The sequence below is a fragment of the Microchirus variegatus genome, assembly GCF_963457635.1.
Source record: "Microchirus variegatus genome assembly, chromosome: 5".
NCBI lineage: Eukaryota > Metazoa > Chordata > Actinopteri > Pleuronectiformes > Soleidae > Microchirus > Microchirus variegatus.
Genome location: NC_139806.1, coordinates 23,711,460 through 23,733,290, shown reverse-complemented (window position 1 = coordinate 23,733,290; position 21,831 = coordinate 23,711,460). Strand labels below are relative to the sequence as shown.

At 41.2% G+C, this 21,831-nt stretch overlaps 3 protein-coding genes across 3 annotated transcripts; 2 read left to right on the top strand and 1 right to left on the bottom strand.

Annotated features, from left to right (window-relative positions):
- Positions 1-603: 603 nt before the first annotated feature.
- On the bottom strand, positions 604-21,367 carry rb1 (retinoblastoma 1; the record flags this gene model as incomplete). The annotated part of the gene is made up of 27 exons (XM_083890493.1): positions 604-946; positions 2,040-2,086; positions 2,187-2,329; positions 2,422-2,452; positions 2,537-2,685; positions 2,775-2,888; positions 3,688-3,792; positions 3,931-4,076; positions 4,161-4,315; positions 5,510-5,625; positions 14,121-14,341; positions 14,481-14,557; positions 14,696-14,727; positions 15,255-15,311; positions 15,400-15,516; positions 15,609-15,696; positions 16,025-16,102; positions 16,203-16,312; positions 17,960-18,037; positions 18,128-18,273; positions 18,425-18,535; positions 18,707-18,756; positions 18,874-18,912; positions 19,005-19,139; positions 19,296-19,399; positions 19,957-20,077; positions 21,261-21,367. The coding sequence occupies 27 exons, from the start codon at positions 21,365-21,367 to the stop codon at positions 882-884; spliced, it is 2,742 nt and encodes a 913-aa protein (XP_083746619.1). The 3' UTR covers positions 604-881.
- Positions 7,258-8,399, top strand: lpar6b (lysophosphatidic acid receptor 6b; the record flags this gene model as incomplete). The annotated part of the gene is made up of 1 exon (XM_083888851.1): positions 7,258-8,399. The coding sequence occupies one exon, from the start codon at positions 7,258-7,260 to the stop codon at positions 8,365-8,367; it is 1,110 nt and encodes a 369-aa protein (XP_083744977.1). The 3' UTR covers positions 8,368-8,399.
- On the top strand, positions 11,291-12,280 carry LOC310926667 (lysophosphatidic acid receptor 6; the record flags this gene model as incomplete). Its single annotated transcript, XM_083888850.1, has 1 exon — positions 11,291-12,280. The coding sequence occupies one exon, from the start codon at positions 11,291-11,293 to the stop codon at positions 12,278-12,280; it is 990 nt and encodes a 329-aa protein (XP_083744976.1).
- Positions 21,368-21,831: the final 464 nt, after the last annotated feature.

Below are 21,831 nucleotides of genomic sequence, written 5' to 3'. Positions count from 1 at the left end.
CAATAAAGTACAATATTAACATTTATTTTACAAAAAGCTGACATTTCCAGTAATATTGTACCAGGGTGTGTAATCACCGCTACTCCGTTTTTTTTTTCTCCTTCTTTCATAGAATATTTCTCTTCTATTTTCAAAAATTAAAATCATCAATCGTACACACGTGTAGAAAAAAACGCAACTGAGCAATATATATATAAAAGAAATCTTTTGGAGAAATGATGGAAGTTGGTTAATAAGATTTTTTTCTTTTTAAACCACCCATTTTTCAAGCAATTATTTCTAAGAAACTATGTTATAAACATTTCCTGAAACATTTGAAACTACTGTACAATTAATTTTGGTTGAGTGCAAATTACACAGTGATATTTGATTGTTTTAGAACTTGTCACTTTACAGCACAAACTAAACTTTGCCCAGGTTTGACTAAAAGATCAATTAAAAAGTAAATGGACAGATTGCAATCTGATGCTGACCTGTTAATCATGACTCAAAAGCTGAAATTGAAATTGTTGAAGTATAAAAAATATTAACTTAATGGTTCCAACAATGGTAGAAAAAAAACAAGGTGTCCTAACAATGTTCTTTTTGAACACTGATGCAAAAACGTAATATCACTCTTAAAACCAAACACGCATAATCTCCAACAAGTCAAATTTAAATGAAATCCAATGTCAATCATTATTCAGTTACAACAGTTAAAGTACCAACAGCAACACAAACGGAGGCGAAACGCCTCCATATTCACAGACTACTCCTCAAAACACAAAAGTTAAATACTACAAATAAAAGTCCTCGCTAAATGTACAGAGAAACTAATGTTCCACTTTGTGTGTGAATGAACGCTGTGACAAAGTGCAGGTCAGGTCAGTAGGTTTTAGAGTTCACTCCTTCCTCGCCTCCGCGTCCTCCTTCAGCTTCTGCTCCTGCATACGACTTCGAGTGGAGCCTAAATATGAAACAAAGTCAGAAATGCCCCTCTTCATACATGTTATACGTATACAAGTGTTCTAGTCACGAGACGTTGTAGGGATTGGCAGACGCTTCTTTAAACTCCACTTTCTCTTGTTTAGGGAGGTAATTTGTTGTATTTAGGACCCTATTGTAAATTAAGGAGTTATTAATATTTTTAGCCCTGGGGAAACTCGAATTTGACCCCCCAAATGTTCGTGAAAACACACACCAGAACTGGCGACAAATTCGATAAAATAATTGACTTGCGAAAAACCAATGCAAAATGGCTCAGTAGTGCCCCCACAGGTGAAACCCCTATGGAGCGGGCCAAAATTTAGAAATTTAGCACCGAATTTTGCAAAATTTGGTGAGAACATTGTCCGGCTGGAGACGAACAAAAAATTCTCTTGACACCATGACTTCAACTCAACAGGAAGTTGGCCATCTTGGATTTGGCGTATATCTTCACAAGTTTTGTAACTGAGCTAGTAACTTGCTAGTCTGAGAGCGTTTATCTTCGAAAGATGACCAAAGCGTCAATTTGTACTAGACCCATCCAAGTTCAAATGTTATCAGAATGTTGCGCAGATTCAAAAGGGCGTGGCCATGAGAGCCATCGAAATGTTGGCGAATTCCGATGGCTCGCCGCGGAACACGAAATGCGCTATAACTTTGCCATACATTGACCGATCCGCATGAAACTTTATAGGTGTCACGAGACCCCGTCCCTGAACATGTCTACGAACGTGAATGTGACCCAAGCGCGATGTCGGCCATCTTGGATGTGTTCTTCTACCACCCAAAACTTTGACATGTATCTTTTGATTTTGAGACTTGTCAAGCAAGATTGGGTTTATTTCCCATTTAGATTCCTTTGTTATCCACTGTCGATAAAAAGCAGGTATTTGATATATTGACTGTTGAGGAAGTTGAGTCTTTTAATGTTATGCCTCAGCAAAAAAAAAAAATCACAAATCTGTGTGGGCATATTTGAAAGCCAATTTTCAAACACTTTTTCCGGAAAAATTACATTAAAAAAATACATGAATTGAGGATATTAAAGTCAAAAAAGTAAAGTGAATACTTACTCATCTCTGCAAGCTTCTGTATTAGGGTAGAATCTCCACTAGATTTACTGTAAATTTAAAAAATAAGCCGTGAGAACTCCGGTCATACAAATAAAAAAAAACAATACCAAGCATAGACTGGCAAATATAAGAGTATTTGTGACCAACCTTCCATCAGCTTCGTCCTGTCCATCCACGTCGAATCGTAACCTCTTCAGAGGCTTTGGAGCAGAGCCGAGATCCAGAGTCCGCTTAAAAGAGCGGTCAGTGCTGTTGACCATCTGGTTGATCTCCCGGAATCGACTAGACCGCTGCAGAGAGCCAAAACAGTGAAGTGAGGGGGGAAGATTATACTGATTATATTCCTTTATTATGCTACAGCACAAACAAAAGAGACACATACCCCAAAAGATTCACCTATCGACACCAGCATTCTGTAAAGGATGAAAAACAAAAAATGAGACAAAAGAGCAAAGGGAAAAAAAAGATAAACTGCCGTGAATGAAAAAAGACCAGACCTGGAGCGAGGAGTCATGATACCAGGGGACATGCGGGGGTTTTTCAGAGGCGAGATGTACACGTTGTTGCTGCCAGGCACACGCAGAGGAGAATTTGGGAATTTGTAGGGGCTGCGTGGGATTTGTGGAATTGGAGAGAGGGTTGGGGGCTAAAAAAACAAAAAACAGAAACAATAAGAGAGTGTATTGGGTAAAAAAAAATATAAATATATATGTTATAAACAGACAGGAGACTCACCCTGGGAGAGGCATACTGCAGGATGTTGGTTTTCAGCTTCTGCATGAAGACTTGGTTGTAGAAGACAATGATGGAGTCGTAGTTGCCCTCACTGATCAACACATGCTTAAAGGTCTGCATGAAGAGGTGCGTTGCAAACAAACAATTTTATTATAATTTAAGCACTATTTTACACCAGGCATTTTAACCTCTTCTTCCCTGTTTCAAATGGCACAGATGGTGCCAAACTGTGCCAAACGAGAGAACGCCGAGTTGTCTCTTTACTAAAACCTCTGTCATTTTACTCTGCTTCACTTCAGCAGCATCAGACTTTGCACAGCTCATGCCCACATGTTGTTGCATGACATCCATGCGTTTTAGGCTCCTACTGCATATTTTACAAGGTGATATTAACTTTAAAATGCAAAAAAAAAATTTAGGCGAGAGAAAATCCTTCATTTCGGCTGTGTTCCATGTGCATTTACTCTGACACTGTGGCATCTACAGAGAAACTTAAAGTTTGGGCATATCATTTTGGAGCGGGGATTCCAAAAAGAGGGTCAGAGAAGAAGAGGTTAACATGCTGGCACTTAAAGCACTTTAAAAAGTGGTCTTCACTTCCTGGGCTGCCTTGCTGCATCGCACATTTGTTATGTATTATTTGTCTGAAAGACAGACCACTGGCTTAATTATGTTAATTAAAGGGGACAAGTGTGTTCATGACATAACTAGAGCCTGATTGCGAAGAGAACGCAGGTGGCCTTGCAACAGCCACATGTGTCTTACCAGCTATACTAGCATTCTGGGCTTTAGCCAAAATGGTGACCTATAGCAACACTCGTCTTTGACTAACAAATCAACCCTTGATTCTGCCCCTTTAATGTGCAATGTCACTATTCCAAATAAATAGGTCAAATGTTGGACGGTTGCGTACCTCCTGGTTGGTGTTGGACATATTCTTGTATTTCGTGACGATGGTCTTGAAGCGAAGATCCACACTCTTCACTTTACATATGGCATACATGGCGGACATCATCAACTGCAGGAGGCAACGAAACAGAGTTTTATGAAAACAAAGTGAGGAGAGAGGACACAAGAGAAAGTGAGAAACAGAATAAGAAAAAGAATAAAGATATAAATACACAAAATACATCTCAGCAGCATCTCTGCGGGTTACCTGGTCAAGGTGACGGTCTCTCATGAGCTCGTATTCGTGCTGCAGTGTGTGCTGGAAAAGTGTCCATATAATGGGCTCCAGCTCAGGGTGGGAGGACAGCAGGTAGGTGCAGAGAGTGTTCAGCCTTTTGTAGGCCAGGCGGTACACTACAGAGAGGGGGATCATGGACACAGTCAGACACAAAGAGCAACAACAGTGATGTAAATGGAGGATGACGGCAAGGAACATACACTTCTTATAGAAGAGGCTGAGAGAGTTGGACTTTGGGTGTCGAGGAGTCTGATTAGCCGGCTGGTTTGCAGTCTGAATGGAAGCTTGAGAGTTGGCTGTGGCTGGAGACTCAGGAGGCAAGACGCGATGACCCGGACGCATAGGAGACAGATATCTGTAGGAAAGGGACACAAAACGAAATAAAAACTACTAAAAAAGCACACAAAACTACTCAAGTTACAGATGACTGGGTAGAACAGCCATCATAACACACCAGCATTAGCTGTTCCAGACATCTGTGATGATTAGTGGTTCACAAGTATTTCATGTTGGAACATGATACTTATATTTAACCCCTCTGTGTATTTCTCATCACCATAACTCCAAGACAGTGTATGATATCTAGAAATTCAACAACAACAAAAACTACCAGTAAGCAGAGAAACGCAATTTGTGACGTCAGCTTCCCAGTACCGTAATGTCAGATATTGAAAGTTGAAGTTATATAGGAGAAAGGGGCAGAATCACTCTTTTTTTTAATCATTATTAAAAAAAAATTGACAATTCCACAGCAATAAAATCTAAATAAATCCAGGCGACCTGAATATCATGATGTCATAAGGGGGATAAAGATGTTTTAAATTAAAGGGGACATATTATACCCTATTTCTTCAAGTTAACCTAGTTCCCTGGTGTCCTAATAAACATGTCTGTGACATACTTTGGTCAAAATACCATAAGGATGAAGCACCACAGCAGTTCAATCACCCTGCCAAAACAGCCCTGTTCAGAACACTGTTTAGTAGTATCTCTTTAGGTCCACCTTAAAGATCCACCTTAAAAAAAAGTAAAAAACTAAACTTAAGGGACAGGAAATGACATCAGCCACTGAGGCTACTGGGAGCTAACAGCAGTTAGCATTTGGAAAAGTGATCATTTGCAGGCTCTAGCAGGCACATTGCCGTCATATATAACCACTGGACAGATAAATCCTCTGAGGCTGGAAGTTTGTGTAGAACTCTGTGCTGCACTGTGGAGCCAAGAATAGAACTTTCTGCAGACTTTTGGATACCGCTGACCTCGCCAGTACTCTCGCGTGTTTTACGGACAAAGCGGAGCACCGCGAGACAACTCCAGGATTTTAGCGCATTGTGACGTCCCAATGAGCGCGGAAGTCAACATCGTGTGCTTCATCTCCTGTACTTGGACTGAGGAGGACCACAAAAACATGAGTGAGTCATCTTTTTTCACACTTTGCCGACTGATAGGACCTCAGAGTCCCAAATATAAGGATTTAAATGATTAAAAAAATTGAACTAAAATTAACTCTACAGTCTGTGGCAGACAAACAGTGAGGTGAAGGACTCACAGGTCAGCTGCTGTGTGGTTGTGCTGCAGTGGTTGGCTGAAACTGGCCGGGGTCTCCACCTGCTCTGCAGCTCCGCCCTCATGCTCCTGTTTCAACAGCTCGAACAGCGGGGAGTCCTGTGGAAAAACACAGCAGGACGATGATTACATTCATATACATAACACTGTTGTTGACTGTAAACGAGGGCATTGCAGCAGGGGGAAAATGGGGAAATTCCTGAGACGCTGTGGAGGTGAAAGGATTGATTACTATGTTTTACCAACATCTTACTTGTGGTCTTCAGCAAATAAACCCATTATTGTCACACCTCTGCAAATGAGAAAAACCAACTTGAACAACTTAGTAGTTTGTTCAAGACATTTTAATGTTGTGAAACACTAAGCTATGTTTTAGTGCTGTCATTGATGATTACTGTTTATGGCTGTTGACTTGTTTTCCGCTTCCTGCCCCAAGGACAACCGATGGAAATTAGCTTACAGCTAATTGTGGAGCAGCCACAACGTTGCACAGTGGCCCAGTCAGCTAAACTTCAATGAATGAATGAATGAATGAATGAATAGGACTTTGGCTCCTCTAAATAACATTTCAATATCTATATTATCTGAAAAGACACATTTTATTCATTAGAAATGACGAAAAAAGACCATTAGAGTTTCCCAAAGATGTCATTATATGTCATTTATTTTTTACTCTGAAAATGAACCAAATCGTATGAGCTAAATGGCTCAGGAAAAAAGTTGATTTTAATCTGTTAACCTACTGTTGAAAAATGACTGTAAACAAAAAAGAACTTTCCCTCATTGGATGATTTGATTCGATAAGCCACATATCAGTATATCACACATGGAGACGAAACAAAAATCAGGGGTAAGATCATACAGGGAAGTGGGTGTGGCCACGACTCAGCAGTTTACACAGCAGCAGCAGCAGGTAGAGACCTGTTTTGACATTCTTGATTTCATACGCGCCACACCCGGCTGACGCCACTGACGTGTTTCAAAACATATGTTGGCATTAAGAGAAGTGAGCGACATATATCGACAATATAAACTCAAGTTAAATGATCCAAATGTACCTGTTTTTACACCCCATCCAAAAAATACAAAGTATCAGAAGCTACAGTTTTTCATATACTGGTTTAGTATGTAATATTTTTGGAAATCTGATCCAAGTGTGACACAACAACTGTCGACACACTCACTATTCAAATTGCAGGAATATGAAAGAACAAAGCAGCAATGGGAGGACTTTGCTCCAGCGGAGGCTCCTCCCTCAACAGTGTTTCAACAGTCCAGTGTGAGTTGGAGCCTGTCACTTGTGCTGTGCTATGAGCTGTATGATTTATAGTCAAGCCTGACGTGGAGTAACGATCCCCAATGCCCTCCAAACGATACTGCAGGAAGAGCGAATAACGAGAGAAGACGAGATCCACTCGACTGTTCACGGAGTTAAGGAAATACACGAGATTCTTCTTTCAAAAGGGGGAAAAAACATTTCATCAGTGGAAGACGACTGAAAAACGTAAATGAGAAATACTGGAATAGCAGGATGACACATCGAAGAAACTGATATAACCAACTGTGGATACAAATTCAGGTATTTTTATGGAATTGCCATATTTTTCTCATCAGCACTTTCTGACATAAACGCAAAGTGACTGGACAAAGTTTTTTGCCGGGTTCACATTGTTGGATTAACGAATTGAGGAGAGTTACTGTACTCTGTAAATGATTCAAACTGCTCTAAAGATGTATAACAGCACGCCGCACACCTCTAACGTCACTACTTCCATAAGTGCTACCAACAATTACATGGGTTGTGATAAGAAAGATGACTTTAAATACCCCATGTACAGTTCAGTCTTCAGCCTGGTGTTTGCAGTTGGATTTATCTTCAACCTGATGGCTGTGTACATTTTTGGCTGTACGTTAAAGCTACGAAACGAAACCACGACATACATGATCAACCTCGTGGTTTCGGACTCGCTCTTCGTTCTCAGTCTGCCTTTTCGGATCGTTTACTTCATTAAACGGGAATGGCTGTTCGGAAGTGTGCTCTGCAAGATCTCCGTGGCCCTTTTCTACACAAACATGTACGGCAGCATCCTCTTCCTCACCTGCATTAGTGTGGACCGATTCCTGGCCATCGTGCACCCATTCAGATCCCAGGTCATTCGTACTAAGAGGAATGCCAAACTGGCCTGCTGTGTGGTGTGGGTGTTGATTCTTTCTGGAAGTTTACCAACAGGGTTTCTTTTGGACACCACGTCTCCCAAAAATGTCAACTCTTCTACACATTTCTGCTTTGAGAACTATTCCAAAAAACAGTGGAAGTCGGAGCTGTCAAAGGTGGTGGTGTTCATCGAGACTGTGGGTTTCATCCTCCCACTGATGGTCAACGTGTTCTGCTCGGTCATGGTGCTACGGACCCTTAAGAGACCGCAAACCATTAGCCGTGGGGGGAGCTTCAACAAGAAAAAAGTCTTGCGGATGATCTTTGTGCATTTATTCATCTTCTGCTTCTGTTTCATCCCCTACAATGTCAATCTGATCTTCTACGCCATGGTGCGCTCCAATGTCCTGAAAGGGTGCTACGCGGAAAATGTGGTCAGAACTATCTACCCCATTGCTCTGTGCATAGCAGTGACCAACTGCTGCTTCGATCCAGTCATATACTACTTCACATCGGAAACCATTCAAAGCTCCATCAAGCGCAAGTCCACAGTGTGGCACAACGGTGCGAGGCTATTTGACAGACTGCAGATGGACAGCTCACAAAGTAGTCCAATTTCAACTCCAAAAAACCTCACCATGACGACTCTGAGATCAAGAATACTTGGCAGTGAGTCGACAGTCTAATGAACACTATGAACTACAGAATTAAGAAGAACTGCTGGTGGAAACAGAGTGGTCTTTAATATCATAACAACCCAGCAACCATCTACTGGAAACCAAAGAGAGACACTATTTAAACAATTCCTCTCATAAAGGAGTCATTTCACAACACATTGATAAATGAGTTATGATTGTGTAGTGTTTTGTAGTCACATGCATGGTGCTGTCAATAACTATCAGCTTTTCACATTTGACTTTGTTTTTGTGGTTTTGTTCCCCCAAGAAGAATTTCATTTTGGTAAATTCTTCTTAAAAACCAGTATTACAACTTTCTATATGTACTGTGCAGTTTGTTTTTTTTACATATTTGTGGCCTCAATAGGTCTTTTAAGCACTTTAAATAAAAGCTTGTTTTGTAACAGCTTAAGTTTTATATGAAAGAAAATAAAATGATCTTCAGATTGTTTGGAATAATGGGGTGTTGTGAAATATCAGACAGAAGGAAGTCTCAATAATCTGTGCCGAGTTATCTCTTAGTTATCATAAAGATGCTAACAACGCACCTACACTTACTGAGATTGGCCAATACTGTGCACGCACAATGACTCAATACTATTTCAAATACGTTTTACAGGTGCGGTCAATAATTGACAGCTGTGTTGAACCTGGCAACACTGCATAATCAAAGCCTTGTCTAAAAAGGAGAACTGAAGAAAACAATAAGATTTACCATGATGTTGTTTTGCATCTACAACATAAAGGAAAGGGTGTTGAAAAACAGGGAATTGTCAGTTCCCTCCTTTTCAGGTAGTACATTATGCAAGTTTTAGAAGAATCTAATGGAAACAAAACACAAATGAAGTACAACAACAACAGCTGAGATTCGGAAGGAGCACAGTGAGGCTTGAATGCAGCTTGTATTTTCTTGTAAAAGCTAGAAGCGGCAAGACGGAGCACTACTGCATTCCGCTCGAGAGGCTTGGCCCCGAGGGTCTGTACTGACAAGGGAAGTCTCATCATCGCCACGCACTAGCGGGAAAGATTGTGAAACATAAGAAGACGAGCAACGACATGCCTTCTGAGGGAGAAGCGCGTTTAGAACAGGACAGCACAGACGTAGTTGCTGCAAATGTCAGTCAGACCTGGAGAATATGACAGCACTATGAAAAAAACTTAAGGGTTTATTTTGTCACACCTTCCGTGTTCCACCCAGCACAAATATTTGTTTTGGACTAGAGTGAAAAAAGTCATTTTGATTCAAGGTTGCTGTATTTAGAACACTTATGTTCCATCAATAGTTGCATATGTTTTTATCTCAAAACCGGTTATTTTATTAAGTTACTTATACATTTATCCAATTTTCAATCCAAAGTTGTCATATTTGCTATAGTAGGCATATAATCTCAATTTAAGTGACGTTTACTCATATGACAGTGTGCAACATGCAACAAGAAATGTTTTTGAATCACACGACTTGAATTTCTTAGACAAACATGACTTCATAATCATCTGCTTCTACAACCAACAGCCATAAACATGATGCCCACTATGAACACAAGGGAAGTATCCATGCATAATGGTAAGGCTGTTCATTAAAAATATAAAAAAATTATTTTTAAGCCCTTTTTAACCCTAAACATTTGGATACCTGCAGCTAGAAGATTTGACAGGAAATAATTAAAAAAAACTAACTCATTCATTGCAGAAGAACCTGACAATGGACGAGTAGATAGTAACACACAAGAACTTTGTGTTATGAATAAAGCACACAGAAATTTGTTTTTGGTTTTTTTTAACTGTGAGCAACTTTGTAGAGCTCTTATTTTGAAAAGAGAATCATGTTAATGTTTGTATTGAAGGAAAATGAAGAGTGCAGCTTTACCAAATGTATTTTTTGCAAAACCAATGGATGCAAGACAGTTATTCTTGCAAGAGAAGAGTATTTCTTCTCCAAAACCCATGACCAAGACATTGCAATAAAACACAAACCATGGGCTTAATGAACTGCTGTACTCCTAGTGCGTGTGCGTAAGAGAGGGAGCGATAGAGCAGAAGACGGAGAAGAGAGGGTGTGACCTCCAGTAGCATGTGTCCAGTCATCCTAACAATTTATCCTGCCAGTGAAGCACCTGCTAACGGAAAATAACGACTGAACCGTCTCTGCACTGATGAGATCTGCGACTGGTGAGTGATCGAGTTTTATCTGTTGAAAGGTTTATATTATTGGATTAAGATTTGCCATTTCTATTAAAAATGAATACACTCATCAACTGTATCAGCTTGTTGAGGTTTGGTGGCAAACTCCAAATAGGTCAAAAGCTTAATTTAAGATTATGTTTTGTATGTGATTTTATTTAGTTTTTAAACAGCAAATAATGTTATAGTTCTATCAAAGTGCAACTTGAAAAATTACAATAAAGAGATAATTTAGATAATAAATAAGTTTGTATTTCTAAAAAGCCATTTTTTTTTATTAGAGGACTTCAAATATAAATAATCACAATATGATGGTAATAGTATTAATAATTATTATAATAAAAGAACAGGAGCTGTCGTCCTAGGGACTTAATCACAACAAAATATAATGCATTAGAAAATATTTATGAGCTTAGTTAAATGTGTTGTTACTAGCGGGCAGTAGTAGGCCACTTTGTGAGGGGCTTTGTTTTGTGTATTTTACCACTCTGCATGTAATAGAATGAATGTTTGCTTGTTTTATTGGAGCAGGAAGTAGCAGCTAAAACGTTATTGACATAAGTCAACTGTGACCTTATATGAGACATTAAATCAGCTCTGTTGGTTGTCGTCGCTCATTCACCATGGCAAATTTACATTCCATAAAACAGAAGATGAAGATGTGCGAATGTTCCTACAATCTTTTCTGTTCCTCAGATTTTAGAGCGACACCGTGATTTTCCAGCATCGAGGCAGCAAATCATTTAGGGCCATGGAGCTGTGGAATATGACTGACGAACCAGCCAAGCCAGTCTCACTTTTGACCAACTGCACGGTGGACACAAGCTACCGATTTACTTTCTATCAAGTGTCCTACAGCGTCATCTTCCTGCTCGGGTTGGCCACCAACGGCCTGGCACTGCATAGACTGTGTTCATCTCCCTGCACCATCAACAGCACAGCCATTTACATGGTCAGCCTGTCAGCTGCTGACCTATTTTTTGTGATCTCACTACCTCTGAGGATCTACTACTACCACCAAAAGGCTCAAACCTTGTCCCCCAACATAGTAAAGATGTCCAGGTGGACACCTGGTGCGACATACTGCCACTTAACTTTTACCCTCAAATACATCAGCCTTTATGGGGGCATCTTCTTCCTGGTGTGCATCGCCGTGGACCGTTACTTTGCTGTTGTGCATCCTCTGGGATCAACGCTGCGCAGGCTGCGTGTTGCACAGCTGGTAAGTGGGGGCCTGTGGTGCCTCGTTCTGGGACTCAGTGTGAGTTTGCCTCTGCTGCGATCAGCTGCTGCTCACGAGCGCCAACCCTGCCTGTTGGACCCATCCTCCCAACACCACCGAACCATCATACTGGCCGCCCTGGGCTTAGTACTGGGGTTGTTTCTGCTTCCCACTGTTCTTCTTCTCTACAGTTACTGCAGAGTGCTGAGTGTTCTTCGACAGTCAAGACACCGCTCTCGCAGCCAGCGCCGCAGCCGCAAGCACACTCTCACAGTCATTTACTGGGTGCTGGGCGTCTTCTTGCTGTGTTTTGTTCCCTATCACATTAACCTGCTGGGATACACACTCACACATGTGGGGTTGCTCACCCACTGCGGTCTCGCCAAGGTGACCAAGGCTGTGCACCCTGTGGTAATGTCACTAGCCAGCTCCAATTGCTGCCTCAACCCACTCATCTACTATTTCTCCAGCAGCCTGGTGCACAGGAAGGCACCTGGTAGTGGTGGTGGCGGCCGTTGACACACATACTAAGGGCGGATTTCCACAGGACGCATCAGTGCCACGGTTTTGCTCCATCTTCTGCTGAGCGTCTATCCCCACCGGGCGAGTTACAGCAACGCTGCCTTGCGACCCAGCCGTATTCAAGGAAGATCACACGATAACTCTGAACGTACGTGAGTTTGCGAGATAAACTGTGTGTATAAAGGAAACAACAACACAGCTTCTTTCATTTTCCAACATGGAAGAACTGTTGACCTGGTGGCACCGGTTACAACGTAATGTTGATGTGAAGTTGTGATAGGCTATATGACCTACTTATTGTGTTTTATTTTGAAAGGGGTCGGACTTGCCATCTGGTGCGATCTGCTCTGTTGAGCTTGGTATGATTTAGCAACGGCAGCGTCAAAAATAGAACTGCCGATGAGCCCGGTAAGGGTGTCACTTTTTTACAAAAAATGTGGATGTCTGTTTGAACTTGGGGGGTCAGGAACAAACCATAAAAAAACCTGTTCAGTTCAGCTTGTTTCGTCCTCATGGGGACAGCCACAACAACTTAGGCATCTTACGCAAGTATTCCTGGTCCGACACCATACAATGCAAAGCAACCAATAAAACTGAGGACTGCCGTTAGCTGCACCTCAGGCAGAGGAGCACAACATCCTGTGAATATGTGCTTATGTTTCTTCAATGGTGTAGTGTGTCACCAAATAGTTTGAGCATGATTCTTGGAAAACTGATCTTCATACAATCACTGAATCATCCAAGCGGTTTTATTTGTCTTATTTATAAAATCTTACTATTCCTTTGTCGATGCAGACGACTCATGTGGTAAATACAGTATATTTTGCATGAATTGCTTTGTTTTTTTAACATTCACATTAGCACATAGCAGAGGGCCCAGTGCCATGGTTGGTTATTTAGTGCTGGGTAAGCGTGAGCGCATGACGCGTGAGCGCATGACGTGTGAGCGCATGACGCGTGAGCGCATGACGCGTTAGCACATGACGCGTTAGCACATGACGCGTTTCCATGACAACTGACAGGGTAAAGACGCGTGTGATGCCATGTTTACGTGACTCTGCATTGTTAAAATGAGTCTCTAAAGTAACGCTAAACTTTAAAAACAGAGGCACACCTACGCAGGACACAGGTACGCTGGTTATTTGTAGCGCTGCTCTTTTCGTTTTAATAAACAGACCGCTCCAGTTCGACTGTAGGCGCGCTAACGGCGCTAAACGAGCTAATGCAGCTAACGGAGCTAAATTATAAACAGTGCCTGGACTCCGGTGTCGCGGCACCTAGTACCCAGCACTAGTTATTTGGCACAGGAAGTCCTGTCAAAACAACTTTTCAGTGTGAGAAATGGTGACATTGGTGTTTGACCTGGATTTTTTGGCTGGTGTCTGTGACGATGCCATGACAGCTCAAATGAATAAAAACTGAAATAATCGTAAATGAAATGGCCTAATAATCTTTGTAGGGTGTTTGTTATTTTGTAACTATATGTGCTGGAATGAATATTGGGGCTCCACTGGGTGCATTAAAGGTCCACTGTTTAACATTAAGCAAGGTTTGTTGGCAGAAAATTAATTTATTACCCATAAGTATGTCTGTATAATGTATAGTTGCTTTAAAATAAAAACTGTTAGATCTCTACAGCCTTACAATAAACCTATTACATGTTCTATATGGAGGCTGTCATCTTGCAACACACAACATCCCAACCTGCCAGAACAAGCATTTCACATTTTCAAGTGGAAGCTGCAAATGTATAGCGCGACATACATTAAAATGGGCCAATAAATGCAATAAAAGGTGAAAAAAGTGTGGTGTGTTAGTGTTGTGAGATCAAACTGACCGTCCTCCATGCGATCCTCTCCATGATGAGGTTTTCACAGGTCTCCAGATGTTTCACAGTGTCTTTGCTCAGCGTCGGGTCAGCCTTGATGAAGCTCTCGATGACTTTGTAGAAGTCAAAGGCGGCAAGGTTGAACACGTGCAGTATCCAGGGGAAACAAACGTCCGTCTCGGCCAAGTCACAAGCGACATGGTTGTATCCTCCGGTCTTAAAACTGCTCTCTGATCAACATAAAATACAACTTGTGAGATATTTAATTAGTTTTTCTAGTGATGTTACCTTTGGCTGAAAGGCAGCCATTGCCCTGGGGAAAACAATGTCAATCCATGTTAATTTGGGAGCAAATTGCGTGACACACACCTCCATATGTTGCCATGACGACCTCCAAAGCACAGGCCAAGAGTGATGTGTGGAATGTGGAATCGTTGAGAAGTTTACTGGAATGGAAATAATATGACAAGTGAGCAAATGTGTGATTTAGAATACACACTAGAACAACAAAATGTTAATGCATACTTTAACTAAGAAAAAGTGAATATAGCAGAACTTTGAGAACCTTAAAGTTTAAAACATACCTGAAATTTTGCACAGACAGTCGCTTTTCTTCCTACAAAGGTAAAAAGTGTTTTATTATCACCAAGAGGAAACAACAACAAATGTAAATTACACTGTGTAGTGTTTTGTGAGTTCGGACACTTCCTTCCAGTTGCTTCATGTTAAAAGTCTTAAAGGCGCCATATGTAAGAATGTGGCCAAAAAGGTAGGTGCACCACATGCCAAAACACGATTTCAAAACATAAACATGATTTGCAGTCTGCAAAATGTTTTTTTTAATGTGAATATTTTGTCTGTACTGCTGCTCTTGGTGAGTTCAGTATGTTATATGAATATCATTCCTGAGTCTCTGTGACATATTAGGAGGATTTTATGGCCAGTTGCTTTAGATTTATTACATAATGCACCTTAAATGTGCTATATCCCTTGTATTGCTATCTAAAGACAAGGTATCAGGGGCAAGGACAATGAAAAAACATGTAGCACACATTCACACAATTCACTTGAAACTTAGTGAAAAAACATAAAAACACAAAATGATTGAATAAAACTGTGAATAAATGAAGCAAGTCACTATACCGATTTCAACATCGCCTCCATGATTTTATAATACAGTCTCACTCCCAGGGCAAATCTCTGAAAGACAAAAGATCAATGCAAGTTGAACAACGTAGTGCGTTTCCACCTAAGTGCTAATTGTCTCCTTCCGAGAGTGAGTTCCTACCTGCTTTCCAAGTAATAAACAGCGTGGGCCGACTGCTTGACCAAATCTTTGACTGAACAACTGTTCGAGCGTCTCCAAGCGCGTCAGCATGTTCTGCGTCGGGTCCACGGTGCAATTCTGACCACAGGAGATAAGAAAATGGTGAAATGTGTCAAATTAGGTTAAAAAAATGTGTGCAGTTCCATGGGACAGCAGTTCTTAGCACGCACTTTGAAATATGTATTCAGGGTGGTGGATGGCTGATCCCCAGAGGAGATGAGATCACCCCTCAACTGCTGAATGGAGGTCATCGCAGCTCTGATAAGACAAAATACAAAAATATTTAATTAATCCAAGAGCAAGCCACAATGTTTGTTTTTAATTTGAGGATCCACATGCATGTTTACTTCATAGTTCATTTTGTGTGATATTTGTCACAGTCCTTAAGAAAGTAAAAATGTTAATTTAATCATTTATTTATTGGAATTGCCACTGGATCCCACATCTCTCTGGGAAGAACTGGCCAGTGGCTGACGTAAACTGTTTTTTCCATGGCAGCTGTTTAAGTGATTTGACGTACGCTTGAGTCCCTCTCCCCTGAGTAAATAATAACCGACACAAGAACAGGTGAGTGACGACTAAATACCTGATCGGAGTCTGTGGAGGGATGAGTACGGCGTCATCATCGAGTGGATGCTTCTTTGGCGTTCTCTCCACCTGTGATCTGAGTGCAAGAGAGGATATTAAAACATTTGTCACGAAAATCCATTAAATGATCCACAAGAGAAAGATCAAAACTTTGAATAGTGAAGAACAGAAATTACACTTCAACTTTAGGCAGAAGAACAGTCTCATCTCCATCAAAAAACAGGCGTCCATCGATGTCTCTGCTCTTGAGGTAGTGTTCTCCGTATTGTTGGTCAATGTCACTTGCCTGAGAAAATTTAAAATGAGGTTAAAACCACTGCAGTTCATTTAAAGGTGTAGTACGTAACATTTGGTGATCTTTTTTATTGTGTTGATGTTGTTTTTCTGCCTTTGTTAATGAGACAAAATGTAGCATTATTTGATTGCTGCCTTCTTCATTTGATAAAAACCTGTTTGTGTGTATAAACCAGCAGCACAGTGGTGGATAGGCATAAGAAACTGTTCATCCTGTCAAACTGCTGAATGACCAAGTTTTTTAGAATTCACTTCAGAAACCGATTTGCCGATTCTATGCAGCCGCCTCACTTTATGAGCACAACGTTGTCCGTCTGTCTCGATTTAAAACCAACATCTTCCTGTGTGCAGCAGGATAATGTCACTTGGTAACACCAGATCTAAACACAGCTAAACTGAGAAAGACAGAGAGTCGTGGGGCACTGAAAACTGAAGTTTCATGTCAAACACATTTTGTTTTCTAAAGCACAAGTGCAGTGCCCGTAGAGAGTATGTATTCCTATATTGGGAGCTGGAGAAGATTTTTCAGGTATGGTAATGCATGATAAGGAACATAAAGGATAACATAATACAAACACTGTGTAACCTCATTAGGCACAACGCTATGCTAATTGAAAAATTAAAACATTTGCGTTGTGCCTAATGAGGTTGCACAGTGTTTGTATTGTTAGCCCTACGCTAATGCTAATCGTAGCCTCACTTGCTTACCTTTGGAAACCGATTCGCCAAGTTAGCCACAAAGTGATAGCATGCTAATGCAAATTAAATATGTGCTTGCGTATTGGTGAATGGACACCTCGTCGTTTCAGTACAACACCATGTACTGCGGTCTCACCCACCGTGAGGACAGCCTCTTCGCTCCCACCTCCCCACTCCAGACAGCGCAGCTGCTGCTGATGAGCCGCTGCCTGCCTGGTGTAGCATGATAAATGAACGAAAATTAAAATTCCTCCAAAAAACTCATGCTCAACCCATATCCAAAGTCTTAGGGCGATCCTGACCCAACGGTCAGCGTGTCACAGACAGACGCAACTTGCTTTAAAGATATATATCCAATATATCAACATTAATCCATTCCAAATCCAAAAAAGTACAAAAGTATCAAAATCTAAAACATTTAATGGGTAAAAAAGATATATTGCAGTTGCAAATTATAGTATTAGAAACACAAGTCTGAGCAATAAAATAATCCAAATTAAAACATAAAGTATGAGCTCAATAAGGTGGACCTTTTATGTTATTTACATATGTAGACACTTATATAAACACAATATAGAGTGCACCACCTGTTGAGTGTAATGAACAGGTGGTCGTGAACAGTTAACAGCCTGTCGCTGTCAGCAAACAGTAGCTTCCCGTCTCTGCTGTTGTCAGAACTATCTCTATATATGGTGGTATATCTCAGTATATCACCACGACACACTACAAAGGATCCCCTGCTTGAGCACACATTTCCCTGACACCATGTATGTGAAAGCAAACATGTAAGAGCAGCAAAGAGAACAGCCAACAGCTGCCAGACACTCCAATGTTCAACAGAGGCAACCGTGGAAGAGACAACTAATGGAAACAGTGAGGGTAGAGTGAACGGAGTGACATGAAACAGTAGAGCAGGTGTTGTGACAATCACACGACGTACCGGAGGAAGATCTGGAGATCTGGAAAGATCCAATGACTCCAGGAAAGCCGAGAAACTGGTCTGGTACACGTTCTTCACCTGCAAACACATTTCATATACAGGACAAATGAGACCAAACGTGCACAGAGTGGTAAAGAAATGCTGAACTACAAGGAGGAGAGTGCAAACCTCTTCTGCATTGCATTCATTCTCTTTGCACAAGGTTTCAAGAAGCTGCACCTCCACCTCCGGCTCAGGAGGTCGGGATTTGGCTTTGCTCTGGTTGCGACGAGATGTTCGCGTTGGCTGACTCTGAACTTTACCGATTGCGGATTCTGAGAAAAGCATTTGAGACGGGAGGGAAATCTATCAGAGCCATAAACAATAAATATCTTCTACAACACAGATTCTGTTTTGGATCACTGATGATTTGTAAAGTTTACTCAGTAAAATACAGATGGCCCAGTGAACGAGGGCAACGCTTACTGTAAAGAGGCTGCAGAAGTTCTGGAGGGCAGCGCTTGATGAATAACTCCAGTGTACACAGGAGCAGTTGGAATGATATGACCAGGTCATCCTCCATCTGCAACACCCTTCCTGTAGACAGCGGAGATGTTGAAGCACAATCACAACATTATTACCTCAGACCAGTGTGAAAAACGTTCCTAATTATTGAAGCTGATCAGAGGAAGGAAGGATGAAAAGAAGAAGATAACAGCTTGCTCCTACTTGTTTTTGTCGCTGTAATGTGTTAAAGGCTTAACCTACCTTTGGCCAAAAGAAACATCGTCCAGCAGCTCCTCATGATCTCCCTCTCCCTTGAAAACAACAAACTGAACCATTAACCTAGCACTTGCATCACACTAATAATTGAACTCATTAAAATAAAAAGGAATGCTTTAAATTATTATGTGGCAGATAAGTTTCCAACTTACTCGTCATCTGAAACCAAAGCAAAGATCCTCTTGCATGTCCTGAAACGAAAGTATTGTGTCAAGTTACAATTTTCCCCACATACAGTTCAACATGATGCAAATGCTTGGACTGTTCCCATGTGTTCACTCACTTCTCAAACCTCTGGTAAAGAGCCAGCGTCACGTCATACTTCTTCTCAAGTCGTGTCATCACTGAATTCACTTTGGTGGTTATTGTATCCAAGTTCACGTCCAGCTTCCTTAGCAGAGCCATGAACTGCTTTAAACTACAAAAGTAAGCGTGCGTTCAAGTGAGAAGGTGACTTCGCTTGCATTAAAACTTTAAACAGGAAAAACTGAAAGACGAAACATGCAACAGCAGCACATGATGAATATTTCATTGCACATCTGCACCATGAATGTTTTGCACAACGGGTACTTACTTTAGAGAGACTGCCTTCAGAACCTGACTCAGAGTGAAACAGGGAACATCCATGTCTGTCACCGTCACAAACACACAAGCCCCCCACTCACTTTTCTGACTGTCCTGAAATAGCAAGAAAAACACAAACAAAACATGAAGTCTCGATGGAAATTGAAAACTTGAGTACAAAAGATCTGTTACAACAAAGTAACAACAAAAACACACGTTTACCCAACTTTGTTATAAGAACAATTTAATTCTTCTTTAACAGGAATTAGAAAAAAAAACTATTAATTACAGGCTGGTCAAATCAAAACATGACAAGGGCACAAAAAGAAAAATGGAGCCACATTTAGAAAGTGGACCGATTAAACGCTGACACTGGTCTTAAATTTTACATCTATTTTCAAAGATACAAGACCCGTGTAAGATGGTGTGAGATAAGAGACATCTTTCTGCTTCATGCATGATCAACTGCTATTCTTTCATTAGCGGTAAGAGGGGAAATACCTGAAGGATGTTAAATTAAGAAGCATTTCCCACTACTGAATTTTTATTTGATTTCAACTAATAACCTCAGCTTCTATATCAAGATGTCTACAGATGTTATTAACTAGATATTTTCTTTTTTGGACAAGTCTACAGATGGTATATATACACTTCCAAACGTGAATACTTACAGAGACTCCATCCATGGACTCTTGAACAGTTTTCCACAGGGACCAGGCACGGTCACACACCGCATCTGTGACCTGAAGGCTCTTGCAAAGGGTCACAAATTCTGCATCCTTGTCTCTGTGTCTTGGGGATGGAGAGAAAACTAACAGTTTCAGAATCAGGAAATCAAAAGCAAGCCTCTCGAGGACTGTTTCACAAAACCTGGATGACAACTTTAGCCAGGATTTTACGGTTACTTTGACTTAAGTAAGCCGTCTTGGCCTGTTTATAAAAGCAGTGGCAGTGGCTGTTTGGCAAACTGTCAGATGATGGGAGTGCCGTGTATGTGTTACAACAGCATCACAACACGTGTAATAAAACTAAAACTAAAGCATGTGAGCAGGTGTGAAGGGTTGAGAGGCATTAGAACTCTGCAGCATGGACTTTTAAAAAAAGAGGTATGCTTATTGGTTTTCGAAGGAATCCACCTGCAACCAGAAGTTACCCGGCCAAAATAGAGGCAGTTTATAACCGGGATAATAGTGTAGAAATCTATGTTAAGAGATGCCCCATCCACATTCTATACATAGACTTAATGCACGTTTTTCTCCAAATCCTGCATTTTTGAAGTTTTGTATACATTTTTTGTCCTCGGTTAGACAGATATCATGATGTATCAATAGACGATTGCCCTGCAATATATTGCTTACGAGTGAATCCTTGTATCGTTATATTATTGGTATCATGGACCATGTATCGCATATCATATCGTGAGGTCCCCCGCGATTCCCCCATCTAGATCTTCCCATGTTACGATTGTCTGTGCTTAGTTTTCAGACAGAAATACAAAGGGCAAAATGGGTCACATTTCTGCAGGATGAAAAACATGTTGCCAACTATAAGGATCTGTAAATCAGCTGAACACGTGATGTGTCCTATATGATAGTATTGCAGTATATTGATTATCGCACAATCGGATCGCGGACAGTGTATCGTATCGTTGTGAGGTACCCTTAGGTCACACAGCTCATTGCACATCATGATGACATCCACTGTGTTTATATATGTACTCTGTACGTGGTCCTGTGTGTGGTGAGCATGCTGTTGCAACAATAAACAGGGGAAAATAAACATTTTCCCACTCACTGTAGTTTAATGTGGAGCTGCTAGCATGATTAGTTAGAGCTAACAATAGTGGAAAACTAGCAGGGACTAGCGTTAGCTTAACACTGCAACAACTATATGAGCATATTTTCACAGTTAGGTCATATAATACAGAGGTTATAGAGTCAACAGCAGCACAGAACAAACAAACAAACTGTCTTACTTTTTAGCAGATAAGTCGGGACTCTCCTTCTTGTCTGGAGAGGCTCTCTCTGTAGCGGGCTTCAAAACCTTGTTCTGTGTAGCCGAGTTACGCTTTTTAGGTGGCATCGTGTTGTACGCTTCGCTAACGGCTGAATATAAAAGTTAAAACGATACGACAGTGTGACGACGGCGATAACAATATTGTTTACTACGTTTAAAGCCCTCTACACGAGATCCGAAGCAACAATACACACAGCCGACCCCCGACTTCCTGAAAGTGCGCGCGGCGCGCTCGATTTGTTTCACGGGTCTGCGCGGCGGGGGTGGCGGTGTCGCCTGTGTTGCAGCTGTTGGGTGTCCTCGGTCACAGTGCTGAAAAGTCCAGCTAAAATTTACATCTTCGTTGACCGTTTATTAACACGTTTATGGTGTTTGAACACAGCAATTGTATCGTCAGTACCATTAAATAGCCATTTGTGCAAACCAGTTCGGCTGCCGGCGATGACACATATAACTAGTGGGGTGAGCGAACTGTGATCACGTGACAAACCGAAAACGAACAAACCCAAACTCACGAGATAAAAACGCGG